Source organism: Herpailurus yagouaroundi, unplaced genomic scaffold, assembly GCF_014898765.1.
Source record: "Herpailurus yagouaroundi ecotype Mexico unplaced genomic scaffold, PumYag 140, whole genome shotgun sequence".
Lineage (NCBI taxonomy): Eukaryota > Metazoa > Chordata > Mammalia > Carnivora > Felidae > Herpailurus > Herpailurus yagouaroundi.
The window spans coordinates 81,109,996-81,130,032 of record NW_024412395.1 but is presented as its reverse complement, the minus strand read 5'-3'; the positions used below and the strand labels follow the sequence as shown (position 1 = coordinate 81,130,032).

Sequence of the window (20,037 nt, the reverse complement as noted above, 5' to 3'; positions counted from 1 at the left end):
AAACAAAACAAAACAAAACAAAACAAAACAAAACAAAACAAAACAAAGGTAGAAATAAGCCAATGAAAAGGGTACCTAAACAAAACAAAAAGCAAACAAGTCTGACCTGGATATTTTTCTTATGTAAAGGCTTAATTTTAGAGCTTAAAATCTCTCCCCACATTTCAATTCAAAAAAAATATGAATTAGATAAAAACAAAATACCCCATGAAATAGGACTGATAATATTGTGACAATTTGTAGCCAAGGTTTCATTAAAGCCAGCGCCATGAATTCTTGCGGTGGTAATATGGTAATATAACATGAACCTGGTAAGTCCTATTTATCAACAATGCCCAAGCCCCTCTACTAATATTACTGTACTATTAATATAGAATATAATAGTAACAGCATAGACAGCATACTAGTTTTATTATTAATATAATGCACAATATACGAAGTCTACAGTTGTTCGTATTAATGGCAAATTCACTAGGAGATATATTCATCTGAAGATGCCATTTTCAGAAAAACCAAATTAGAGGGGCATCTGGGTGGTTCAGTCGGTTGAGTACCTGACTCTTGATTTTGGCTCAGGTCATGATCTTACAGTTTGTATCAGGTCATGATTTTACAGTTTGTGGGTTTGAGCCCTGCACTGGGCTCTGTGCTGTAAGTGTGGAGCCTGCTTGGAATTCTCTCTCATGCCCCATCTCTCTGCCCCTCCCCAGGTTGTGCTTGCTTGTGTTCTCTCTCTCAAAATAAATAAATGAACTTAAAAAAAGAAAAAAGAAAGGAAGGAAGGAAGGAAGGAAGGAAGGAAGGAAGGAAGGAAGGAAGGAAGGAAGGAAGAAAGGAAAGGAAAAACCAAATTAGAGAATGATGCTCTGTTGTACAGGCCATCAAAATCACAGATGACTGTATCTGAATTCTAACAGACACTAAGATCACTACACTCCCAAACACATAAAAGTCATAAGGAACTCTGGGAAGCTCAAGGAAAAAGCATTACTATAAACTCATGTTTTTGGATGCAAATAATTATTTTCAATGCCTTAAAAGATAAAGTTACTCACCAACTTTCTGTAAACACTTGCAGTATGTCAAATTATCTGAAATAATTTTTCCTAATTCAGGAAAATGCCAGCCATACCATTCTCTACACCGCATAATGTAGTTGTTTAGTTCTTTATCTAGATCATCTAACAAGGCTGCAGGAGATTAAGATGGAAAAGAAAAGAACTTTTAAAAAGGCTTTGAAAAACTGTGGTAAAATATACATAAAATTTACTATTTTAACCATTTTCAAGTGTAGGTTTCAGTGGCATCAAGTACATTCACAATGTTGAGCAACAGTCACCCACTATCCATTTCTAGAACTCTTTCATCATACCAAATGGAAACTCTGCACCCAATAAATAACACGCCATCCTCTCCTCCTCCCATCTCCTGGTTATCTCTTCTACTTCCATTCTCTATGAACTTGCCTGTTTTAGGTACCTCATAAGTGGAACCACACAATAGTAATGTTTTTTTATGTGGTTTATTTCTCCTAGCAGGTTTTCAAAACTCATATAACATGTTGTAACATGTATTAGAACTTCATTCCTTCTTAAAGATAAATAATAATCCATTGTGTGTATGTATTCCATTTTGTTTACCCATTCATCTGTTAACAGGTATATGGGTTGTTTCCATCTTTTGGCTATTGTGAATAACGCTACTGTGAACGCAGATGTATATATACCTGTGAGTATCTGCTTTCAATTCTTTGGAGTATATACCCAGAAATGCAATTGCCATTTAAAGGGATTTTTAAAACTAGAAACTGTTAAGAATCTGATGTTTTCAAAATTCATTTAATGACTTAGGAAAACGACCTATTACAAAGCCAAGTGAAAAAAGCACAATGCAATAGATCCTACTTAGTCATTTACTTCACGGAAAAACACACATCTGTTAACATCACTAGTGTTAATTCACGTTATTTCTACCTAGTTAAATTATGGGTGGTTTTCCTTCTCAATTCTGCATTTTCTAGTTTCTCTACTTCATTACTAAAAATTCTAACTGATCTCCTTTCCCTTCCTCAAGTGCTAACATTACAATAAATACAGTTTTAACAGGAGGAAAAAGTCATGAGGATTAGGCCTCCCACGGATTATACTTACAAATTGCCTGAACAATCATGGTATCCACTTTATCAGCACTAAATTTCAATCTATATCGGGACAAGCTGGGGATAAAAGGGAAAAATAAGAAATTACTGACAGCATCTATGAAAAGAACTAACAGCTTAAAAAATTGTTTAAAACCAATCCCCTTTTCTTGGAGCTGCATTATTTTAATCTTCCCAGCATGAGAAAATCAGTTGAACAAGAATACAATATGCAAAATCAGGGGCGCCTGGGTGTCTCAGTCAGTTTAAGCGTCCAACTCTTGGTTTCGGCTCAGATTGTGATCTCATGGTTCCTGGGTTCGAGCCCCAGGTCAGTGCAGAGCCTGCTTGGGATTCTCTCTCTACCCCTGCCCCACCCATGATCTCTCAAAATAAATAAAACAAACAGAATATAATTATGCAAAACCAGGAAATACACATTTAAATTTTTTAATGTTTATTTATTTTTGAGAGACAGAGAAACAGCATGCACCAACAGAGTGCGTGAGATCATGACCTGAGCTGAAGTCACTTAACAGACTCACTTAACTGACTACTCAAGAGCAACGTGGAAATACACATTTAAAAAGAAAATACATCTGTCCTGCTATAACCTATATTTCAGAAACATGAATTAATTTATGACAGACAAAAAGGATGATGCTGTGCAATGCAAGTCATATTGGCTCATACATGATTTTTACAAGGTATCAATGCTTTATACCAGTAGGTAAATAAAAGTACAGCACTGTTAACACCTGAAAACAGAAAGCCATGGAAGAACAAAATTGTACATAGGATTTTTTTAAATTTTACTTATATTTATTTATTCTTATGCTTTGTCTCCCTCCCTGTTTTTATATTATTTTTGCTTTCCCTCCCTTACGTTCATGTTTTGTATCTTGAAGTCCTCATAAGAGTGAAGTCATATATTTGTGTTTCTCTAATTTCATTTAGCTTAATACCCTCTAGTTTCATCTATAGTTGCAAATGACAAGATCTCATTCTTTTGATTGCTGAGTAAAATTCCATTGTGTGTACACACACACACACATCCATCAATGGACATCTGGGCTCTTTTCCATACTTTGGCTATTGTGGATAGAGCTACTATAAACATTGGGGTGCACATGTTCCTTTAAAACAGCACACCTGTATCCCCTGGATAAATACCTAGTAGCGCAATTGCTGGGTCGTAGGGTAGTTCTATTTTCAATTTTTTAAAAAATCTCCATACTATTTTCCAGAGTGGCTGTACTGGTTTGCATTCCCACCAGCAGTATACAAGGGTTCCTCTTTTTCCACATCCTCACCAACATCTGTTGTTGCCTGAGTTGTTATTGTTAGCCATTCTGACAGGTGTCAGGTGGTATTTCATTGTGGTTTTGATTTGTACTTCCCTGATGATGAGTGATGTTGAGCATGTTTTCATGTGTTGGTTGGCCATCTGGACGTCTTCTTTGGAGAAGTGTCTATTCATGTCTCTTGCCCATTTCTTCACTGGATTATTTGCTTTTTGGGTGTTGAGTTTGATATGTTCTTTATAGATTTTGGATACTAACCCTTTATCTGATATATCGTTTCAAGTATCTTCTCCCATTCTGTCAGTTGCCTTTTAGTTTTGCGGTTTACTCCGCTGTGCAGAAGCTTTTTATTTTGATGAGGTCCCAATAGTTCATTTTTGCTTTTGTTTCCCTTGCCTCCAGAGACGTGTTCAGCAAGAAGTTGCTGTGACCAAGACCAAAGAGGTTTTTGCCTGCTTTCTCTTTGAGGATTTTGATGGCTTCCTGTCTTACATTTAGGTCTTTCATCCATTTTGAGTTTATTTTTGTGTATGGTGTAGGAAAGTGGTCCAGGTTCATTTTTCTGCATGTCGCTGTCCAGTTTTCCCAGCACCACTTGCTGAAGAAACTGTCTTTATTCCATTCGATATTGTTTCGTGCTTTGTCAAAGATTAGCTGGCCATACGTTTTGTGTCCATTTCTGGGCTCTCTATTCTGTTCCATTGATCTGAGTGTCTGTTTTTGTGTCAGTACCATACTGTCTTGATGATTACAGCTTTGTAATACAGTTTGAAGTATGGGATTGTGATGCCTCCAGCTTTGGTTTTCTTTTAAGACTGCTTTGGCTATTCGGGGTCTTTTCTGGTTCCATACAAATTTCAGGATTGTTTGTTCTAGCTCTGTGAAGAACGCTGGTGTTATTTTGATAGGATTGCCATAAGGGTTTCTTAATCTTGGCACTGTTAACAATGCGGGCCAGATAATTCTTTGCTGTAGGGGCCTATTCTGTGTAGAGTGGATGTTTAGCAATATCCCTGGCCTCTACCCATTATGTTAGACCTGAACCCGTATGTCACAACCAAAAATATCTCTAGACACTACCAAATTTCCTCTACGGGATATTTAATTGCCCCTGATTGAGAACCACTACTGTTATACAATGCCAACTAATCAAAAGCTTGTACCTTGACTCAGTTTAGCTAGTAATGTTCTTTTAAAAATGCTTATTACATAGGGGCGCCTTGGTGGCTCAGTCAGTTGAGCATCTTGATTCCTGACTTCAGCTCAGGTAGTGATATCACAGTAAGTCCTGAGATACAGCCACTCGCACGCCACAGTAAGTGAAGCTGGCTCCAGATTCTTTCTCCCTCTACCCCTCCGCACAACCTCACACGTGCTTACTCTCTCGCTCAAAAAAAAAAAATGCTTGTTATAAAGTTCTTCTTGAGTTTTATGTATTTTGTTCATCTCCATAACTCAGTAGCTTTAACCGTTTCATTGATTTATGCTATGTTTTGTTCAAAGGTACAGATCTCTGTTTATAGTATTATTCCTTTTATATAAATTTAACGTGTCTTTTTAACTGTATTAACACATAGAGCTTTTTTAAAAGTTCATTTTGAGACAGCACTAATGGGGGAGGGGCAGAGAGAGGAGACAGACAGACACAGAATCCAAAGCAGGCTCCAGGCTCCAAGCCATCAGCCCAGAGCCTGACGCTAGGCTTGAACTCATGAAACTGTGAGATCGTGACCTGAGCCAAAAGGACACTTAACCAACTGAGCCAGCCAGGATTACAGGGCTATTTTTGATAGTGCTCTGGTTATAAAGTTGCATAGATTCTGAGTAGTCTACCTTTAATCCTATCTATTCTTCACCAAAAAATCCTGATAGTTTAGTACAATTTCACAATATGCCGAGCTTTTCGGGAAAACATACCACAGTAAAACAGAAATGGCTGTTCTTTTTTTTTTTTTAATGTTTATTTATTTTATTGTTTAAAATTTATTTATTTATTTATTTATTATTATTATTATTTTTTTAATATATGAAATTTATTGTCAAATTGGTTTCCATACAACACCCAGTGCTCATCCCAACAGGTGCCCTCCTCAATACCCATCACCCACCCTCCCCTCCCTCCCACCCCCCATCAACCCTCAGTTTGTTCTCAGTTTTTAACAGTCTCTTATGCTTTGGCTCTCTCCCACTCTAACCTTTTTTTTTTTTCTTTTCCCCTTCCCCTCCCCCATGGGTTTCTGTTAAATTTCTCAGGATCCACATAAGAGTGAAAACATATGGTATCTGTCTTTCTCTGTATGGCTTATTTCACTTAGCAGAACACTCTCCAGTTCCATCCACGTTGCTACGAAAGGCCATATTTCCTTTTTTCTCGTTGCCACGTAGTATTCCATTGTGTATATAAATCACAATTTCTTTATCCATTCATCAGTTGATGGACATTTAGGCTTTTTCCATCATTTGGCTATTGTTGAGAGTGCTGCTATAAACATTGGGGTACAAGTGCCCCTATGCATCAGTACTCCTGTACCCCTTGGATAAATTCCTAGCAGTGCTATTGCTGGGTCATAGGGTAGGTCTATTTTTAATTTTCTGAGGAACCTCCACACTGCTTTCCAGAGCGGCTGCACCAATTTGCAAGAAATGCCTGTTTTAATGGACCTCTGGTTAAACATGATAGGACAATGTGCTTCTCTTTGCCTTATTATAAAAATTCAATTAAAATCAGTAAAACAAGCAACACAGATACACAGCAGACCATAGCCGGTAAGAAAGTTCAGGAAGATGAAGACGGAGGGATAGCAAATGATTCAGCAGATACCAGAGAAAAGAAAAAAGAGAAAGCCCAAGTATTGTGGGACCCAATGCTCATAAGGCAGAGAATGCTTATGATGAGGACTGCCTGGTTTCCAGCCCTGGCTTCGTCACTTACCAGATAACTGACTTTGGGCATCAGATTCATCTATAAAACGAGGATACTACTACTACTACCTTCCTCATAAAATTATTATGAGAATTAAATTAGTATTTACAATATGGTTAAACCAGTGCAACATAATTGCTTATTAAACAGAAATAAGCGGACTTTGTTTTCCAGTAAATCTCACCTGTGTGCCAATCCAAGACACATAGCTGCCATTTCACGTGGTTCTACTCCAGGGATTAATCCATCCATCTGGGAACGAATTCCTCTCATAAGTTCATTAACAACAGGACTATGGATACAACTGAGATTCAGCTTTTCCTGTAAGAATAAGAATATCTGTATTAAGTTCCTAAAACCATTTAATTATTAAAATAGAACAGATTGAAATATTTATTTCTCAGTTTCTTAAAAAGCAGTTTCTAGTGTGTGGGGAGAACACCAAATGCAGATTTAAAGAATTTTTTTTAATATTTATTTTTGAAAAAGAGAGTATGTGAGCAGGGGAAGGGTAGAGAGAGAGGGAGACACAGAATTTGAAGTAGGCTCCAGGCTCTAGCTGTCAGCACAATGACCAACAGAGGGCTGGAACTCATCAGGCTGGGCTCAAACTCACAGACTGAGAGATCATGACCTGAGCTGAAGTTGGATGCTTAACTAAGTAAGTCACCTAGGGCCCCCAGACTTTTTTGACACGGTCCAGTACTATAAATGTACTTTCTCTTCCTTACGATGCTTCTCTTTGTAAAAAATATTTTAAGTAATCTCTATACCCAACATGGGTCTCAAACTCACAATCCCAAGATCAAGAGTTGCATGCTCCACCTACTGAGACAGCCAGGCGCTCCTGATTTTCTTAGTAACATTCTTTCCTCTAGCTTACTGTATTGTAAGAATACAGTATCTAATACGTGTTAACATACAGAATATGGGTTAATAAACTATGTATGTCATTGGTAAGACTTCTGATCAACAGTAGGCTTTTAGTAGTAAAATTTTGGGGGAGTCAAAAGTTATACACAGATTTTTGACTGTGTGTGCATGTGTGGGGGGATGGGTTGGCACCCCAACGCCTAAGTTGTTCAAGGGTTTACTATACAATTTTTTTACACACACACCTCCACACATTAATAAATTTTGTTCTGCACCCATTCATTTCTTTTCACTTTGCATTGTATTTGGTATTCAATTCAATAATTCATTGTATTGTGTTAGTTTATCCAATGCAAATAATGACATGCATGCAAAATTAGATGTATTACATCATGTTTAAGAAACAAATATTGGGGCGCCTGGGTGGCGCAGTCGGTTAAGCGTCCGACTTCAGCCAGGTCACGATCTCGCGGTCCGTGAGTTCGAGCCCCGCGTCGGGCTCTGGGCTGATGGCTCAGAGCCTGGAGCCTGTTTCCGATTCTGTGTCTCCCTCTCTCTCTGCCCCTCCCCCGTTCATGCTCTGTCTCTCTCTGTCCCCCCAAAAAATAAATAAACGTTGAAAAAAAAAATTAAAAAAAAAAAAAAAGAAACAAATATTTGGTATGTATGAGTGATCTTCAGTGTAAGTTTTTAAAACAGAGAAACTGAAAAGAAAAAAATAAAAATACCCATAATCCTACCATTCAACAATTTCTTCTGTACTATGCTAAAATCTAATGTTTTCAACAGAAAATTACAAACACTTGTGGGCACACCAAAGAATTAAGATAGAGATTGACATCATCACAGAAAACTTCATTACTTACCAGACAGTGTTAGAAATTCATTTAATTGAACTTCTTAAATTCACAATCCTGGACAAAAAACCCCCTCAAATCTACTTAGCATTTTCTTACCTAAAAAGACCTATATAACACGGGGTGCCTGGGTGGCTCAGTCAGTTGAGCATTTGACTCTGGCTCAGGTCATGATCTCATGGTTCATGCGTTCGAGCCCCATATCGGGCTTGCTGCTGTAAGCGCAGAGTCCACTTAGGATCTTCTGTCCCTCTCTCTTTGCCCCTCCCCAACTCGCACACATGCACTCTCTCAAAAATAAATAAAACAGTAAAAAAACAAAAACAAAAAAATGAAAAAAAACCACAAAACCCTACAACATAATATAAACCTTACTTCAAGAATTAGGGGTATAGAACACCTGGCTGGCTCAGTTGGAAGGAGCACAGAGGGTCTTGATCTCAGGGTTGTGAATTCAAGTCCCATGTTGAGCGTAGAGATTACTTAAATAAACAAACTTAAAAAAACCCCCAAAACAGAGGTATATTCACAAACACAATAATTAACCTGTCACTGTAAGATCTACAATAACCACTGAAGATCAAACTATCGCAACCGGCCCTCAAACTCTTCTTTTCGTTCTTGGGAGCCCATTTTTCCACTATTTCTACCAATCTCTAGAAACTCTACCCCCTGCTAAAGTTTTCTAATAAACACACACACTCAAAAGAAATGTCATGTTTCCATTTCTGTTGAAAGAAAAAGAAATGTGGCTGAACAAAGACATGGCAGGATACAGTGTTAACAGATTATCTCTGGGCAGCAAGATTAAAGCTATTTTTTTTTTAAATCATTTTAGGGGTATCAATATTTTCTACAATGACCAGGCATTATTTTTATATGCTTAGTACATAATGGAAATCAATTATTCTATAGGTAAAGGAGAAAAGATCAAGTATGAGAACTTAAAACAACCAACTCAATGCAAAGCCAAGTCTTTGTAGTTGCTAAGCTGTATGGTGAACTCTGATTAGCAGGCATGAAAAAAAAATTACCTTTATGACCCCTCCTAATTTAGCATCAGCTACAGCCAAGGGTTCATGAGCTTCTTTTACTATTTTCTTCAGAACTTTCTTCAGCTGCTTATTGATTTTGCCCTCCATCAGAGCTGTAAATGCTTTTGAGGAAAAAAAAAAAAAAATCAAAAGAATTCTCAAGTTTCTAATTTTAAGAACTTAAGCTCTCATTTAAACTTAAAAGATAAAGCAAAATAAACACTTCCTTTTACCTTTCAAAAAGGGTGAATTTAACATTACTTCTAAAATGAAATGATACATGTAAAAAACACTGAAGGAGTTACACATTTGAATTTCATCTGATCTTCCCACCCCCATTTCAGCTCTAGAATTGGGAATTAAAGCAGAACCAACATTCCTTTCCCTATGTAATAGGAAATCTACTCTTGAACTCAGAGCTAAAATCATAAAATGTTAGAAACAATCTATTCTGGAATCAAAAGTAAATTCCCTCTCCTATATCATTAATAAACAAACTGGCCTGTAAAAGGAGTATATTCATTTGGAAGGTCCTGCTGTGGGGTAAGGATGTCTGAGTGGAGGGCTTTTGCTAATCCTGATTCAGATATGTCATCAGGCCTCTGTTTGTAAACCTCCAGTGATGGGGAATTCCCCACTAAAGACAGCCTCTTCAATCTGAGACTGCTTTCATTTTTGGAAGGTTCTAAATCTTTTTTTTTTTTTTTTAATTTTTTTTTTTTCAACGTTTATTTATTTTTGGGACAGAGAGAGACAGAGCATGAACGGGCGAGGGGCAGAGAGAGAGGGAGACACAGAATCGGAAACAGGCTCCAGGCTCTGAGCCATCAGCCCAGAGCCCGACGCGGGGCTCGAACTCACGGACCGCGAGATCGTGACCTGGCTGAAGTCGGACGCTTAACCGACTGCGCCACCCAGGCGCCCCTAAATCTTTTAATTTGTAAGTCTCACTGTTCTTTAGGCTTACACTTAGATCTTCTGGACCCACATGGACTGACACCTCCTGTTATCTGTGATGGTTCTGGCTGAATTTAAAGTACTCCTGGCAGGAAGGAATTCTGTCACAATTTCTAAGGCCAGGCAATTTATGCTTTATCAGCCAGGTATCTGCTCTTTCCTGACCACATCTCCATCCATTTGAATTACAAGTCCATTTCACCTGTGTCTGGGAAGATGAAAGGTGAGGACAAAAATCATCTGGCTACCATTAAGCTCTTACAGAGGTTGAGACACTCTAAGAAGTTGAGACTCAAGCTATTTTCGTTAGGTTCCAACCATACTGTACAATACTGACTCCTTATGATCTGCCTTTCTAATAGGAGTTATCTTACTTGCTTTTATAATTAAAAAATTTCAACTTCCAGCTTCTATTCTCAATCTTGCATACCATCATTTATGCTTAGATTTATCTTCCCTTTATTATGAGAAAACCTGTTAATTACTTTTCATAATATGTATTTTTTTGTTAAGTTTATTTTTGAGACCGAGGGAGACAGTGTAGGGAGGAGGAGAGAGGGAGAGAGAATCCCAAGCACGCTGTGTGCTATCAGTGAGAACCCTGATGGAGAGCTCGATCTGGGCCGCCCCTGTAATATGTACTTTTATTTTTATTATTTATTTTTTTAATGTTTATTTATTTTTGAGACTGAGAGAGACAGAGCACGAATGGGAGAGGGGCAGAGAGAGAGGGAGACACAGAATCAGAAGCAGGCTCCAGGCTCTGAGCCATCAGCCCAGAGCCCGACGCGGGGCTCGAACTCACGGAGCGTGAGATCGTGACCTGAGCTGAAGTCGGACGCTTAACCGACTGAGCCACCCAGGAGCCCCTGTAATATGTATTTTTAAAAGATGGCAAACAGGGGCATGTGGGTGGCTCAGCTGGTTAAGCATCCAACTCTTGATTTCAGCTCAGGTCATGATCTGACAGTTCGTGGGATTGAGCCCCGAGTCAGGTTCCTGCCTGACATTGGAGAGACTGCTTGGAATCCCTGCTCTCTCTCCCTCTCAAAATAAATAAATAGACTTAAAAAATAAATAAATAAAACATGGGAAACAGAGATGGTGATGAAGTTAAGAGGACACTGAGTCTTGGGGCGCCTGGGTGGCTGAGTCGGTTAAGTGTCCGACTTCGGCTCATGTCTTGATCTCGCGGTTCATGGGTTCAAGCCCCGCATCGGGCTCTGTGCTGACAGCTCAGAGCCTGGAGCCTGTTTAAGATTCTGTGTCTCCCTCTCTCTCTGCTCCTCTCCCACTCGCACAGTCTCCCTCTGTCTCAAAAATAAACATTAAAAAAAAAAAATTTTTTTTTTTTAAAATAGAGGACACCGAGTCTTTATTCTACTTCACTAGCCACTTCCCAGTAATTTTCCCACTTCATCCAAATGTAGGCTGGCACCAAATTTTTCTGTGGCATTTGGAAGACTTGCAACTTGGAAATTAGACCGAGAGTAAAGATAAAGCTCTCCATACCAACAGCATATTTGAATTTCTAGGACCAATATAAATTTTTTTTTTAATTTTTTTTTTCAACGTTTATTTATTTTTGGGACAGAGAGAGACAGAGCATGAACGGCGAAGGGGCAGAGAGAGAGGGAGACACAGAATCGGAAACAGGCTCCAGGCTCTGAGCCATCAGCCCAGAGCCTGACGCGGGGCTCGAACTCACGGACCGTGAGATCGTGACCTGGCTGAAGTCGGACGCTTAACCAACTGCGCCACCCAGGCGCCCCTAAATTCTTTTTTTAAAATTCAACCTTTTATTTAAAAAAAAAAAAAGTTTATTTACTTATTTATTTAAGTAATCTCTACACCCAATGTGGGGCTCAAACTCATGACCCTGAGATCAAGAGTTACACTGCCCCTCCAACTGAGCCAGCCAAGCACCCCAAAGACTTTAAGTAGGCTCCACATCCAATGAGAGGCTTGAACTCATGACCGTGAGATCAAGAGTCTCATGCTCTACCAGCTGAGCCAGCCAGCTCCCCCCCCCCCCCATATAAATTCTTGACATCACAACAGATCAGACTGTTTCTTGGGCTATGGAGTTTTAAATGTACACTACCATATCTATAACCACTCAGTTTTGGTTCTGTCATACTATAATTGCTTTTTACAGGGAGTGGGAAGTTAATTTCCAGGAAAGACTACTCTCTTAATAAGGTGATATTGAGTTTCTGGTAAAAATAGATGAGAAAAGGCAGATTCCTGACAGAGCTCACTACTTTCATCCCTTTATCCAAAGTATTTATATGTTAGAATCTAGCAATTTGACAGCGAAGAACAATATAGTCTCTGCCTTCCTGGAAGGAAGATGGGTGGAGGGGGGTTGCCTTTAAATTCTTAGCTAGTATGGCATTTTAGCCATTTATTTTACAGTATTTTAAGGTATACCAAAAGCTCAGTAGGGAAATGAGATACCTCTCAAGCCTCAGTTTTTCTGTAAAGTAGTTATTAATATGTATCCCATAGGATTGTTTCAAGGATTAAACAACAATTTTGAAATGATGAGTACAAAATCTGACACACACTACATGATCAACATATTAGCTATTAATAGTAAAAATCTGGGGGCGCCTGGGTGGCTCAGCTGGTTGAGCATCTGCCTTCGGCTCAGGTCATGATCTCACAGCTCGTGGGTTCAAGGCCCCATGTCGGGCTCTGTGCTGACAGCTCAGAGCCTGGAGCCTGCTTCAGATTCTGTGTCTCCCTCTCTCTCTGCCCCTCCCTGACTCATGCTATTTCTCTCAATCTCAAAGATAAACATAAAGAAAAATTAAAATAGTAAAAATCTGCTTCATGCATGTCTGGGTAGAAGTAGACCATTTAATATGGACTGGTCGGAAATAGCCCAAAAAAGATTAAAGAAGTAATATGCAAAAGGGAATTCAAAAGAAGTTACTTGGGATCAGGGCCACTGCACTTTATAGCTTCAGCAGGAGCTGTTCAAATCAGTCTATGTGAATATTGCACACCCCACCCGAGTTGGAAAATAGCGAACACAATCTTTTTCCATAGAGTTTTAACAAAACTCTACCCATGTAATTTTAAAGCTGTGATAAACAGATCTTTTAAAAAATTCTCTAGGCAGGGAGGCACCTGGCTGGCTCAGTTGAAAGAACATGCAACTTGTGATCTTGGGGCCATGACTTCAAGCCCCAAGTTGGGTGTAGAGATTACTAAAAAAAAAATAAGAACAAAAACTAAAATTAAAAAAATTATCATTGTTGTGCTTTAATAGCTCTATGAGGCTTTAATTACTGACTTACTGATGCAGCAGCCCTAGAACTCTTTTTAAAAATTAAAAAATTGGTCTCATTATTGGGTCTTCCTTCAGCTACCCCACTGCCAATGTTGGGGCGGTCTATTAATATTGTAGCATGTTTAGTTAGATTCCTAATTTTTACAAGAGAATTATACTCCTCTTTTGTGGCTGATGAACAAAATTATTTGGGTCTAACATATTCTTGCCTAATTATAAGCCATATTCTTTATAGTCTACATTTTCAGATTATACCAACAAGCAGTTGGCTGACTTTATAGAACTTAAGCAACTGAAAAATCCATGATTAGAATTTTATATACAGTCTTCTTATTTTCCCTTATTTTCCCTAAGGGGGAAACAACCTTGTTAAGACCAACTGCTTATTAAAGCCAAACCTAGATGATACACCCTATTACTTTATGTCTGTTCTCCCATTATGAGGACTGGTTGAAGGATATGAGCCATCCATTCTTCATGTTCCCTTCAGATTAACTCTTAAGGCTCTGTGTAGGTTTCACACTAAAAAAAAAACCCCAAAAAGCTGCTTTATTATTATTTCAACTGTGAATCCTGGCTATTCTCAACTTTACCCTTGAATTAAAATCATCAGAGGGCTGTGCACTTGACTACATTACCTTGGTCCCTTGTAGAACAGCTTTTACTGAATTGTGCTTCAGCATTATGCTGTTGGTTTCCACAGGGAGATCAACTTAACCACTTCTCACACTCATCACATGGGGGGGGGAACAAGCCCTATGGTGAAAAAAGCTAACTCAATGTTGTCTCAGTGGTAGTGACGAATTAGAGTTAGATCACTTAAATTCAGTTCCAAAAAGAATGCATCATTGACAACATTGATTAAGGTTAACTCAGGCAACTGAAGCAAATAATCTTTTGATAATACATTGACAAGATTATAAATAAAACCAAAAAAAGCTAGTCTTTCACTTTACCTGCTAATGCTTCTGCTGTATCCTGAAATTTCTCAAAATGTTTTAGCTTTACTCTAGAAGGAAAAAAAAAAAAAAAAGAAAAGTTATGAGGGCAAATTGATTCTTCAAAAGCCATATATTTAGGAAAGAGGTTCTGGACTGTTTTCAAAGCACACACCAACAAAATAAATTTTCCTGTCACTGGGCATGAGGGTGCAAAGTTAGATAAATTCATATTAAAACAACTAGTTTCTCCAAATACTAAGTCAGTAATGTCTGGACTAAGAGAAGATTGTAGGGTTTGAAGGAAAAATAGCTAAGAGGTTTGGTACCACATCTCAACCACAGGAAAGATGTTGAAGCCTGAACATAACCTCTGTTGCTTAAATCTGGACACAGATGCCTTTTACTTTATGGAATAGGAGACCTTAGAAAAGGAATTAAGAGTACCTCTCAGGTCAGGAATCTCACAACACTGATTTGTCCATCTAGTACAAATGTCATTAAGAAATAGCTAATGGTCTGGGAATGCAAGCTGGTGCAGCCACTCTGGAAAACAGTAAGGAGGTTCCTCAAAAAACTAAAAATAGAACTACCCTACAACCCAGCAATTGCACTACTAGGCATTTATCCATGGGATACAGGTGTGGTGTTTCGAAGGGACACATGCACCCCCATGTTTATAGCAGCACTATCAACAATAGCCAAAGTATGGAAAGAGCCCAAATGGCCATCGATGGATGAATGGACAAAGATGTGGCATACAATGAAATCTTGCCATTTGCAATTACGTGGATGGAACTGGAGGGTATTATGCTAAGTATTAGAAAAAGACAAAAATCATATGACTTCACACATATGAGGACTTTAAGAGACAAAACAGATGAACATAAGGGAAGGGAAACAAAAATAACATAAAAACAGGGAGGGTGACAAAACAGTAGAGACTAAAAATACAGAGAACAAACTGAGGGTTACTAGAAGGGTTGGGGGGGGGTGAGCTAAATGGCTAAATGGGTAAAGGACATTAAGGAATCTACTCCTGAAATCATTGTTGCACTATATGCTAATTTGGATGTGAATTTTAAAACATAAAAAATTAAATTAAAAAAAAAAAAGAACCATGTTGCTTAATTTCCAAATATTTGTATTCTTAAAACCAATTTACTATTAGCTTGTAATATATTTCTGTTGACATTATAATATATGCCCTGTGAGATTTCAAGCTTTTGAAATTTACTGAATCATATTTTATTACCCAGCATATGGTTTATCTTAAAAAGGCATTCCATCGGAAATTGAAAATAATGTATGATACGGAATTTTGTGAGGTTTATCAATTATATCAAGGTATTCATTATTGTTTTTATCTAATCATTCTATCAATTATGAAGACAGTGATATAAAATTAATCTATTTTGTCTATGATTTTCATTAACACACAGTAAGAAATGTGACAAATAATTCAGGTGTATTTTTTTTAGAAGATAAATGAGACTTAAGCTCCTGTTGTTTAAGAAACTCTTCTATAAACAACAACAACAACAAATAGCTAATGGTCAAATCTGACTCCTTATTTTACTTAAGTTACCCTTATTTTACTCTCCTTCTTCCCAACACACTTATGTGCAAGGTAACATCATTTTATATTCAACAAAAATATACAGTTAACTCATAATTCATTGTTGTCAATGATGTATTCTTGTTGGAACTGAATATAAATGATCTAACTCAAATATTCGTCACTACCACTGAGACAACAATGAATCACGTTAACTCAGCCAAATGAAGCATACAGCCCTTTAAAAAGAAAAACTAGTCTTCTATTGTCCCTAAAATAGTATTGTCTTAATTAAGGAAGGTTTTCTTATCTGCCAGGGAACAAAAACCCTGGTGATCCCTTAAATACATTTAACAATACAAAGATTTTAGGAAAAAATAGTAATTTCGACTTATTGTGCCTCATCCCATCCCCATTTCCACCCTTTTGAAGTGGCATCTGTTGGGTGTCTATGCCTGCATAAACGCATACACAGATCTAAGAGAACCTGGAAACAATGGGATCACATATGTATCACTGAGAAGCATGATTTTCTTGGTATATCACAGTCCTCTCCCCAGGTCACCAAAGGATCTATAGATATACTACAATTTATTCAGCAATTCTATTACTTGGGCCCCCTGGTTAACTCAGCTGATAGAGCATGCAACTCTTGGATCTCGGGGTCATAAGTTCAAGCCCTGCACTGGGTGTAGAGATTACTTTAAAAAAACACACCTAAATGTTAACTAAATTCTTAATTTCAAGATGACTTACATTTTATTTGCTTTCTCTGGAGTTTCAAATTCTTTCCACAAACTATCAACCTCTTGAAGTTTCTTCTCATTCAAAACCTGTAACAAATATTTAAATGGCATAGCTTAGACATATATAACTACACTCTTCAAGTACAACTATACATGTAAAATGAGAGTGGTGAAAGCTATGTTCTCATTGAAATAATACCAATTTTTTACCCACCATAAATGCGTGATCAAATTAGCAGCTCAAGTGGCCCATTTAATAACTGGATGGAATTGAGTTGATGACTTTGTTTAAAACTTCCCATTTCGAAGGAGTCACTAACACCTTCACAAAACACAGGTTTTTTAATTTTTTAAAAATATTTATTCATTTTCGAAAAGAGAGAGAGAGAGAGAGAGAGAGAGAGAGAGAGACAGAGCGTGAGTGGGAGAGGGGCGAGCGACAGAATCTGAACCAGGCTCCAGGCTCTGGGCTGACAGCACAGAACGCAATGCGGGGCTTGGACTCACAAACCGTGAGATCATGACCTGAGCTAAAGTCGGACGCTTAACCGACTGAGCCACACAGGCGCACCAGCATATGTTTATACAACAACAAAAGACTTTATTTCCCTACTTTCTAGAATAAAGAATAAATTTTATTTACTGCTTATGATCACCCTAACATCAAAGTACTAAGGATTTCTCTAAAACTGAGATACTATCAATTTACATCCTGTTACAAGAAAACTTAAAATAAAAAGGGAAAAAAGGGGCACTTTAAATCTATGAAACAGTCATTAACAATTAGGCATATATATTTAAGGCTTTTTGACAGTCTTCTCAACCTTTTTATTTATGCATACTTTTCAGAATCACACTATACCATTTAGCATAACATGGACACAATTATAGGTTTTGACAACGTAGAATTAGACTGTATGAAAATATCACCATCTTATGCTCTTATAGAAGTTTAAGGTCTTTCTAAATTTTCCTTATTCTCCTTCAGAAAACAGTTTTGTATGTACACATGATGTATTTCTATAAGACATACTTTACTAGAAGTGCGGTTAATTGATCATATAGGAAATGCATATTTTATATTTGACAGATGCTACCAAAATGCCTTCAAGAGAGTCTATTAGTTTCATTTAAATCAAGAGTTAAAAGGGACGCCTGGGTGGCTCAGTCAGTTAAGCGTCCGACTTCGGCTCAGGTCATGTTCTCGCAGGTGAGTTTGAGCCCTGCGTTGGGCTCTGTGCTGGCAACTCAGAGCCTGGAGCCTGTTTCAGATTCTCTCTCTCTCTCTCTCTCTCTCTCTCTCTCTCTCTGCCCCTCCCCTGCTCACACTCTGTCTCTGTCTCTCAAAAATAAAAACAAACAAACAAAGAGTTAATAAAACATGTCCCACACTCTAATTCTTGATGGGATAAGTCAACTGCCCAAGCATAACACAGGGTAGACTCAATCCTAAAAACCATTTCCTCCAGATTTAACATCCTTGAAACTGACATGCCTTACAACTGATGGGAGGTAAATTTAATTAGCAGTGTAAAATAATAGCATATTAAATTTGGTGAAATATAATACGCAGATATTATGTCTTCTTGTGGGAAAAATACTGAACTGATAAATTTAAAACAATACCTTACTGATAAACATTTTATCAAATCCATTATCACAGAATATTTACACAGTAAGATTTACTGCCCAGTTACATCTAGTGTATATTTTTGTGATAAACATAATTACAATACTTCAAGTTGCATTTAATTTCTGTCAGACAAGTATGGCAAGATGATTTTAAGGAGGATTTGTTGTGGGGGTGCCTGGGTAGCTCAGTCAGTTGGGCATCTGCCTCTTGATCTGGGCTCAGGTCATGATCCTAGGGTTGTGGGATCAAGCCCTGTGTTGTGCTCCGTGCTGGGTGTGGGGCCGGGCTTGGGATTCCCTGCCCCACCCATCACCCTCTGCCTCTCTTCCTTAAAAAAGAAGGAGGGGAGGGAGAGGGAGAGAGGATTTGTTGTGTTCTTTAAATTTAATCTCATACAGACAAATTACATATATTCACAAAACTTGAGAAGTCGGTCAAAACAAATCGAAATGAAAAAACTTAAAAGAACAGAGTAAGAGCACTACATGATCACAAAACACAGTGTTTGTATTAAAAAATTACAAGCTGGGGTGTCTGGCTAGCTCAGTCAAGAGAGTATGTGACTCTTGATCTTGGGATTGTTAAGTTCGAGTCCCACGTTGGGCACAGAGTTTACTTAAAAATGAAATCTTTACAAAAATTACAAGCCACTAACAGTTTCTTTTCTTTTCTTTTTTTTTTTTTTAAGAGAGACAGAGAGTGAGCGAGCAAGCCCAATGCTGGGCTTGATCATGACCTGAGCCACCCAGGCACCTCTAACAGTTCTATTTTGTGTATCAGGAGAACTTCCAACAAATCTCATGAATGCACTGAAACATTAACTGTTACTTTTTGATTAAGTAAGTTCATAGAATAGTCCTAACTTTTGGAAATAGTTTGTTTAGAGAATGCAGCTAAAGCATACCCAAAAAGCTCATGAACTGCTGAGAGCGTATGTATCAAACAGGGGACATGACTCATGAGTAAAATTTACATTTTTTCCTAGTTGAAAAGCAAGATAACATTTGGGTAACAACTGGCATAGTTAAGAGATATTATCAGCATTCTAAAAGCAACAAGGAAAATGTAATGAAAACATTCATGACTACTCAAAGGTCTCCAAAGACTGTTACAAACAAAACCTTGTTACTAAATGTTTCCAATTGTGCTACAACATACTGAAGAGAACATTACTAATAAAGACAGTCTGAACAAAGTAAGAGGTAACTGCTACATTTTCTGTAAAATGTGCCTCAAATTTTAGTCATTTTCAGACAGAGAAATCTGAAAACATTTGTATACAAAGTCCATTTCAAGTTTTATCATTTTGGATGAAGATACAATAATTTCCATTTCCAAGTAGAAACTGTGTAGTTATTACCATTAAAACATTTAGCAGGCTGCGGAGCCTGGGTGGCTTAATCGACTTCAGCTTGGGTCATGATCTTGTAGTTTGTGAGTTCAAGCCCTGCGTCAGGCTGTCTGACAGCTCAGAGCCTGGAGCCTGCTTCAGATTCTGTCTTCCTCTCTTTCTCCCCCTCCCCCACTTGTGCTCAGTCTCTCTCTCAAAAATAAATAAACATTAAAAAAAATTTAGCAGGCTATTATTGTTCTTAGTTTTAAAACTGGTCTTTACATCTTATACATACTGTAAAGAGCAAGATTGTCTCTCACTCAGGTCAAGCAGTAACTTATGTCACAAGCAACCAAGGGCATTCCACTTAAGACCCCATACTGCGGAAACCAGCACCAGCTGAGACATACTCAGAAAAGATAACCAATAGAAACATAAGAGAT

The 20,037-nt window shown here is 37.9% G+C and overlaps 1 protein-coding gene and 2 non-coding genes across 4 annotated transcripts in view; 1 reads left to right on the top strand and 2 right to left on the bottom strand.

Moving 5' to 3' along the window:
• Nucleotides 1-20,037, bottom strand: part of NOP58 (NOP58 ribonucleoprotein) — a 35,518-nt gene that overhangs the window by 10,859 nt on the left and 4,622 nt on the right. The window contains exons 1-7 of one of the 2 annotated variants that reach the window (XM_040475887.1): nucleotides 16,639-16,680; nucleotides 14,343-14,395; nucleotides 14,025-14,142; nucleotides 9,129-9,250; nucleotides 6,549-6,685; nucleotides 2,151-2,215; nucleotides 1,056-1,190 (exon numbers count right to left, since the gene is read on the bottom strand). In XM_040475887.1, coding sequence (XP_040331821.1) covers nucleotides 1,056-1,190; nucleotides 2,151-2,215; nucleotides 6,549-6,685; nucleotides 9,129-9,236 — 445 coding nt within the window. In that variant the 5' untranslated portion in view covers nucleotides 9,237-9,250; nucleotides 14,025-14,142; nucleotides 14,343-14,395; nucleotides 16,639-16,680. Of the gene's footprint in view, nucleotides 1-1,055; nucleotides 1,191-2,150; nucleotides 2,216-6,548; nucleotides 6,686-9,128; nucleotides 9,251-14,024; nucleotides 14,143-14,342; nucleotides 14,396-16,638; nucleotides 16,716-20,037 lie in introns of those variants that run through there. The other variant, XM_040475886.1, reaches the window with a different exon arrangement.
• Nucleotides 14,162-14,248, bottom strand: LOC121031171 (small nucleolar RNA SNORD70). Its single transcript, XR_005790596.1, has one exon. It is a non-coding gene; the product is annotated as a small nucleolar RNA SNORD70 (small nucleolar RNA).
• LOC121031170 (small nucleolar RNA SNORD70) lies at nucleotides 16,000-16,088 on the top strand. Its single transcript, XR_005790595.1, has one exon. It is a non-coding gene; the product is annotated as a small nucleolar RNA SNORD70 (small nucleolar RNA).